Below are 8,377 nucleotides of genomic sequence, written 5' to 3' on the forward strand. Positions count from 1 at the left end.
TAGCTCACCATTATACAAACAAATCTGGTCCAACTCTTTAGGTCTAAAAAAATTGTTACATCCTCCATGAAACCTTTATCCACACAGCCAGAAAACTTTCAGTCTTATAAAAACCCATGGTGCTTGGTTTTTTTTGTTTTTTTAAATTAATATTTTGGCTGTGTTGCGTCTTCGTTTCTGTGCGAGGGCTTTCTCTAGTTGTGGCAAGCAGGGGCTACTCTTCATCACGGTGTGCAGGCCTCTGACTGTCGCAGCCTCTCTTGTTGCGGAGCACAGGCTCCAGACATGCAGGCTCAGTAGTTGTGGCTCACGGGCCTAGTTACTCCGTGGCATGTGGGATCCTCCCAGACCAGGGCTCGAACCCGTGTTGCCTGCATTAGCAGGCAGATTCTCAACCACTGCGCCACCAGGGAAGCCCTGCTTGGTTTTCTATCTCTTTTTGTTTTGCATCATTTTTCTAGGGAAGATGTTCCGAATCAGCAGGCAGCTCCCCTCCAAAGACTGCTCTGGAGACCCCAGGTCCTGCCCATGTCCTGGCTTCCTGATCCTCTAGGGCTTTGTCGTTACTGCATGGTCCCGATGAGGACATTACATCCAAGTTCTAGCTGGTGGAAGAGGCCCTGGTGCTTGTAGGGGATCCTGGAGAAAAGGGGCCCATATCAGTCACTGCTGCTCACACCTCCAGCAGAGGAGGCTGGGAAATGTAGTCCATCCAGTCGCCCAGGAGTTAGGGGAGAATGGATGTTTAGGGCTATCTGCTAGTTTCCACCGTATATACCTAGGAACATATCTTTCTAAAGATGTATGTAGAACATTTATGGAGAAAATTCTACAACTTTATTGAAAGATATTCAAGAATGGACAGAGATACTGTGTTCATGGGTACATAGACTCAGTGTCATAGAGAGATGTTCTTTTTTTTTTTTCATCTTTATTGGAGTATAATTGCTTTACAATGGTGTGTTAGTTTTTGCTTTATAACAAAGTGAATCAGTTATACATATACATATGTTCCCATATCTCTTCCCTCTTGCGTCTCCCTCCCTCCCACCCTTCCTATCCCACCCCTCTAGGTGGTCACAAAGCACCGAGCTGATCTCCCTGTGCTATGCGGCTGCTTCCCACTAGCTATCTGTTTTACGTTTGGTAGTGTATATATGTCCATGCCACTCTCTCACTTTGTTACAGCTTACCCTTCCCCCTCCCCATATCCTCAAGTCCATTCTCTAGTAGGTCTGTGTCTTTATTGCTGTCTTACCCCTAGGTTCTTCATGACTTTTTTTTTTCTTAGATTCCATATATATGTGTTAGCATACGGTATTTGTCTTTCTCTTTCTGACGTACTTCACTTTGTATGACAGACTCTAGGTCTATCCACCTCACTACAAATAATTCAATTTCGTTTCTTTTTATGACTGAGAGATGTTCTTTTTACCCCAGTTGGTCTATAAATCCAAAGTAGATCTGGTCAGCAACACAAGAGGGTTTTTCGTGGAATTGCTCAAGCTGATTTTAGAATCATTATGTTAAAGACCAAGACCATGGTAGTTTTGAAAAACCAGCTGAGAAAGAGGGGAGAACATCCCTGCAATAAAATTACAAGTCCAAGTAAGTAGACCATTGAAACAGACTGTAGACATAAGCATATCCACTCATATTTGGACTCCAAATTTATATGTAATTTTGTGAGAAAAGGCAAAACTCCACAATAAAAGGTACTCAGACAATTAGTGGGTAGTCCAAATGGGAAAAAAAAAATCTTTTCTCTGCCTTATACTATACACAAAAAGTAACACATTTACATTCCCAATGTGAGATGTGAAAAACGAAATATTAAAACATTTAAGAGAGAATATTGGGGACTGTCTTTACAATTGGCAACAGGGAGAGATTCTTTTCTTACACAAGATGCCGAGAGCATTAGCGCAGAGAAAGAGATGAATACATCTGAAGTGTTAACATTTGATTCATCGCAATCAGCATAAGCAAAGTGAAAAAGCAGTTTCAGAAGTTCCACTTCCACTGGGAATATGGAACATCCAGAAAAGACTTACTACAGATAAGCTACTGAACCGAGGAGAGACAGGTCCTCCAGGGAGAGAGCAGACAGGAGCCCTGGCTCACCCATGGCCAAGCCCAGGAGAGGGGGAGAATTCAGCTGATTTTTTGGACAAATTTCTAATGGCCTCATGTGGGCAAACATGAGAGCCTCGATCCCCTGGATGCTGCAGAGTTGGCAGCCAAGTTCCTGGCCACAGACCGGGTGAGATGTTTATCGCAGGAACAGGTTTTGTGGCTGAGACCGACTTTGGAGGAGCTGACGTGTGAGCTGGGGCACCGAGGCCTCGTTTGAAGGGGCTCTTCAGGCGGCTCCATGCGCACTGCAGCTGTGGGTAAGACAGACCCTTAGGAAGCAGGGCGCTTTATTGGCGATCCAGGCAGAGGTGTCATAACTGTGCAGGTGTGTAACTTGGGAGTCCTCCCTCAGCATTGGTTTGCAGGTGTGTAGTGCAGTTGTTGGGTTCAGATCTCGGCTCTGAATCTTCCTGTGGCCCTAGATCAGTTTAATTTTTCTGAGCCTCCATGTTTCTGTGAGGCTTGCATGAATACGTATGATAAATTGCTCTGTGTAATGCTTGACACGTCGTAGGCACGATCGATACCATCAGGACGGGGGGGACAGTGGGAACCGTGACTGTGGGTAGGGTCACACGGGAGAGCTTTGGAGTGAGGATACAGTGTCCCGGGCAGCCCCAGTGTGTTGGGGACACGTGGAGGATGCCTGTGGTGAAGGGAGGGACCGGTCAGGGAGGGCGAGAGTGCTGGGTCAGTGACAGGTCAGCTGGGGCGTGCCAGCGTCACGTGTGACTCCACTGGGCTCGTGTTGGTAGAACGGCGGGGTCTTGAGGTGTGATGGGGAGACAGGGAGATGAAGACAGTGCTTTTTTTAAAAAAAGTTATTTATTTATTTATTTTTGGCTGCGTTGGGTCTTCGTTGCTGTGCGCGGACTTTCTCTAGTTGCAGAGAGCGGGGCCCGCTCTTGGTTGCAGTGCGTGGGCTTCTCATTGCGGTGGCTTCTCCTGTGGCGTGTGGGCTCTAGGCACACGGGCTTCAGTAGTTGTGGTACGTGGGCTCAGTAGTTGTGGCACACGGGCTTCAGTAGTTGTGGCACACGGGCTTCAGTAGTTGTGGCATGTGGGCTCAGTAGTTGTGGCTCACGGGCTCTAGAGCACAGGCTTAGTAGTTGTGGCGCATGGGCTTAGTTGCTCCACGGCATGTGGGATCTTCCCGGACCAGGGCCTGAACCCGTGCTCCCTGCATTGGCAGGCGGATTCTCAGCTACTGCGCCACCAGGGAAGCCCCGAAGACGGTGCTTGTAGATGCCTTTCTGCGGCAGTTTGTTGGGGAGGGAAACAGCATGGGGGAGGGGAGCAGAGTCTGAGAGGCGGGGGGTGGGGACAGTGCCCTAGTGCCCCGGCCAAGGGGGCTGTGGGGCCACATTTCAGGTCCACCTGTCCCCACCCCACTGGTTAGAAGGGCTGAGGCACAAGTACCCCGTCCCCGCCGGCCCTTCTCTTGCCATGTCACACATCAGTGTGTTTCTCATCGGCTGCTGGTCTCTTGGAGGAAATAACCTTGCTGCTCTGGCAGGGAGATGCTCTTTGTTTCGTTTGGTTTTTTATTCCTTTAAAACCCAGGATTGCATCTGGGGAGAACTGAAGACCCTCCTGCATTTTTAGTCTGGGTTGTTTCTTCCGCCTGTCCCGCCAGAATCTCAGAGTACGGCTGCATGCTGGAGATCAAGGACGTCAGGACGTTCCCCGACGGCAGCTCTGTCGTGGATGCTGTTGGGATTAGCCGCTTCCGGGTTTTGAGCCACCGTCACAGAGATGGCTACAACACGGCAGACATTGAGTATCTGGAAGATGAAAAGGTGTGTAGTCACACCCACGGTGCCAGCTCTGTCCCCTTGCCAGCTGCTGTTTCTGGTCATCTGTGGGCACCGGGCCTTGTGGGGCAGAGGGCAGAGTGCAGCGAGGTGAGCTCTGAGGTCTTGGGCCCAGGGAGCTGAGTGTGAAGAAGACCGAGTGCGGTGGCTCTCAGGGTCCCTCTTCTATGCTGATAACAAATCTGATGAGAGGGTTTATTGACTATCATTGTGGATGATGACTTTTGGGGGTGTATGTATATATTTTAAAATGGCAGCTTAAATAGCTACCACATGAAATAATTTTAGTTTTTTTTTAAAAGAAAGCTCTCCACTACATATGAATATTTGATTTGTATTATATAAATCAAATTGAGAATGGTCATGTGTGTTATAATCTGATTCCTCAGTTTACCTCAATTTTCATAAATGCTGTTGTTTTATAATCAGGAAGGACCTTAGTGCTTTATTCCCATTTTACAGATGGGAAAATTCTCTCCTAAAGCGGCTGAGCAACTGGCTGAAGCTTCCACACAAGAGGCGGTGATGAAGCCAGAACAAACCTGGGTCCCCTGGTCCTCAGCCCGGAGCTGTTCCTGCTCACCTGTTCCTAGGTGTCCCTACCTAGGACTGAGCCTTGCTGGGCAGTGAGAGGGGCCCCGGGCAGCAGGGCACATCCGTCTGAAGCCTAAAGGCCTCCCCCGGCATCAGGCTCAGGCCGTGAATGCACTGTTGCTGTAACATGTCTATTGGAATATAATGTGGTGACATGGAATATAATTTTTAAAATGTTATAACTCTTTGACTTGGTAATTCTGATGCTGAGAAACTATCCTGAGGAAATGACAGCCCCTTCTCTCACACACACGCAAAGCCACTTTTGCGTACTTATATTACTTGTATTATTTTAAAGTGTATCTTACGTGAATGGTTGAGTAAATTATGACACACCTCCGATATAGGATTGCATGTACTCATTAAAAATGATTCATGATAACATCGGGTCCGTGCTCATATTAAGAGAAACATCTGGATGTTACAGACGGACAGACAGACAGGGTAGGTAGAGCTCCACTGTGTAAAAAAAGTGAAGATTTCTGTGTTGAGCACATATCTTGTTTACAAAACACTGATGAATACTGAAGCGTTAGATGCCAGGAATCCGCTCAGCAGACGTGGCCGCAGTCACTGTGTGATGGACACGCGTGTGATAATGAACTGTTGAAAAGGTTGTCTCTTCTCCTTGGTCAGGTGGAAGGTGCAGAGTATGAAGAACTCACCGCCCTGCATGATTCAGTTTATCAGCAGTCTGTGTCCTGGTTTGCTTCACTTCAGGATCACATGAAAGAACAGATTTTAAGCCATTTTGGGTTAATGCCTGACAGAGAACCTGAGCCTCAGGTATACTGTCCTTTCTTCTTTTATCATGCTGTTATGTCCTGCCGTAATGTGCTAAGACACATTATGCTGGGGAAAACTTGGCAGTACCTGCTATGCTGTTTACTCCGTTATGGTCGCTTATGAACCAGTTCATTTATCAGCAGCCCAAAGAAGCCCCTGGTATAGTAGCATGCGCCTTTTGGAGCAAAGCAATAAATGCTTTCTGATTAATACTACATGAAGGTAATTTCTTTTCTCTCGGAAATCAGTTTATTCTGATCGGCTGTCAGCTTTTGTACTTTCTCCCACAAACATAGGAAGATTTAGTAGTAATTTTAGTATATTGGCAGGAACACTTTATGTGTTGCATGTAACATCGCCCTGTACCCAATGAACAGGCGTTGGATAAATGAAGAGAAAATCCCCAACTCTCGTTAAATCGGAAACTTTCCTAGCCCTCGACCCCATCATCGTGGGCTTTCTCCCTGCTCCCAGGACTGCTCTCAGTGACACTGGTTCTTTAAGTGATGAATGGGTTTCAGGTCTGTGAAGCATTTGTAAGTGCAGATGACTCCACTTCTCCGCATTTGGGTGGCACAGGTGCGGATGGTGTGCGCTTGTGACTGAGAGCGTGTAGTTCGTCCTACTGTGCCCTCTCACCTGTCCTGGAGAAAGGGGGGCAGGGCCAGGTCTCAGCAGGTTTACGGTCAGATGAAATGTCTTTTGTATCTTTTCCATCCATTTTTATGTTCTTTTTCTGTCTCTTGGGGGCTTCTGTCTTTTACCCCCACTTGAGTTCTGTCTTTTCCAAACCCAAGACAGTGCTTTCAGCCTCAGCTCACCTCCGAGTCCTTTCTCACCCTCCACTCTGTTATAACCCCTCCTCCTCTGTTCTGTAGCCTGGATTCAGAAAGCAAGGTGATTAGACTAACTTGATTGAGGTATGAATCATTCTTTTTTCTAGGAGTTTTTGCTTACTAACCCCAATTAATCTCTAATTGTAACACATTGCATGATGGGAGTGGCTTAAAAACAACAGAAATTTATTATTGTACAGTTCTGGAGGTCAGAAATCCGACACAGGTCTCACCAGGCTGTGACCAAGGTGATGGCAAGACTTTATTCCTTCCTGGAGGCTCTAAAGGAGAATCCATTTCCTGGCCTTTTCTGGCCTCGAAAGGCTTGCGGTGTTCCTTGCCTCTCACCCGTTTGTCCGTCTTCCAGGCCGGCAGCTTGCACCTCTGACCCCTCTTCCATAGACTCATCTGCACCTGATCACAGCCCAGAACAGCTCCCTGCTGGAAAGACCCTTGCGATGAGGCTGAGCCCACCGAGGTGGGGGAGATCCAGCATAAGCTCTCCATCTGCAGGTCCCTGACTCACATCCGCAGTGTCCCTTCTGCCGTGTAAGCTGCCATAGCCACGGGCTTCAGGAACTGGGGGGAGACCATTAGTCTTCCTACCACAGAGGATTTTAGGTCCTTTGTGGGAGATATTTTTATGCCAAGGCCCTTCCCATTAATCATGCTACTCAGTCTCTCCCCACTCGGTGAGATGAGGAGGGAGAGGGAGGGTGTGAATCCCACAGAAGGTTGTTTTGTCCAACACTTGGGCCTTCTTCCCTTGGAGAGGAGATGGGTGCCTTCCGCACAGTGACGTGGGCTGCCCTGTGTACTTTGGCCTCTGTGTTACTCCTGATCTCTCACCCTGAGCTCTGGTGAGTCTAGAGCCACCCTCCCTGGTTCGCAGTTTGGATTCTGAAGTCAAGACATTAGGAGCAGGGCGCCTTGGATGCCTTGGTTCCAGTACCAGGACTATTGAGAACAACTTTGTGATCAGCTTTTGCTTAGAGCTCATTCCAGAAGTGCCTGCTTGGTTATGTGAAATAAAGGCTCTCAGGTCGCTTACTAGTTCATATATATGTACATGTATAATTAATAGTAACTATTGATAATATATAATTGATAGTAATTTCTTATATATATATTTAACAATAACTCATATATACAGATGTTTCATATAGAGGTACATTTGTCCCTGACTGTATTATAAGGTTTATCTTACTGTAACCCTCAAACTTGCACACCTACTGTGTGCTTTATAAACATTGTGCTGTATATAACATTTAAAACTTAAAGAACAGCAACAGAACATTGGACAGTCGAGGTAAAAACTATAGTCTCCTTTTCTGGTTGGTCATATGTTCTGAACTAGAGCTTTGAGAGAACGAGGGTGACTAGTCCATAGCGTCTCCCTGTGCAAGCTGCTTCTCTTGACACATTCTTCCTTTTGTGAGTTTCCTCACATATCAGTGTGTGACGTGGCCGTAAGCTTTGTGTTTTGAGGGCTGAATGAATTGCGTGGTAGACCTCAAAGAGAAGACGGCATTTAATTCTTGTTCACGTGTCTGTGGGTAAACAAAAGACCATTTGGGGGGAACAGGCTTGTATCGTAGGTGCTAATTTTGTGCTTCCCTTTGTTTTGCAGAGTAACCTTAGTGGTCCTGCCTGGTCCTGGGGGATCCTGGCAGTGCTGCCGTTGGAGCGGAAGGCTCAGCTGGCCATACTCAGCATGATCTCGCCGAAGGAGCGTCTGCTCGCCATTCGGCGAATATTAGCCATCATCACGCGTAAGATGGATAGTCGGCAAGAGCTGGTTAACAGCCGGGAGAGAAATAATTGATTTTCTCTCTCAGGGTTTCTGGAAGCCCTTGTGTTTTTTTTTTTTTTTTTTTTTTTTTTAGCCCTTGTGTTTTTATGAGGAGTTCCAGGCACGGACGAGTAACATCCATCCATCGTGCTTTGTAAAATGCTTGTTGATAGGGTTACAGATTGGAACACTTAGCAAACCTTGACCCCCTACTCAAAAGTTGGAAGTCTGTGCCTGGTGGCATCTGACTCTGTACAAGGTTAGCCTGAAATTTGAATGGATCCCACGGTTGGAAAACAACCTAAGAAAATCTCTCTGAACCAGATGCTTTCAGTGTGTAGTTCACTCACAACAGGGGACGACCCAGGTGATTGACAAGTGGTTTAGCTTTTGCAAGAAAGAAGACTCCCTTCCCAGTG

General features: G+C 47.0%; 1 protein-coding gene across 1 annotated transcript in view; it reads left to right on the forward strand.

Annotated features, from left to right (window-relative positions):
- The window catches only part of LONRF2 (LON peptidase N-terminal domain and ring finger 2), a 35,298-nt gene extending 27,307 nt beyond the window's left edge, over positions 1–7,991 (forward strand). Inside the window, 3 exon segments of the mRNA XM_065891151.1 lie at positions 3,773–3,935; positions 5,181–5,330; positions 7,797–7,991. Of these exon segments, the coding sequence (XP_065747223.1) occupies positions 3,773–3,935; positions 5,181–5,330; positions 7,797–7,991 (508 nt within the window).
- The last annotated feature ends 386 nt before the right edge of the window (positions 7,992–8,377 follow it).

The sequence above is a fragment of the Phocoena phocoena genome, chromosome 14 (genome assembly GCF_963924675.1).
Source record: "Phocoena phocoena chromosome 14, mPhoPho1.1, whole genome shotgun sequence".
NCBI classification, from domain to species: Eukaryota; Metazoa; Chordata; class Mammalia; order Artiodactyla; family Phocoenidae; genus Phocoena; species Phocoena phocoena.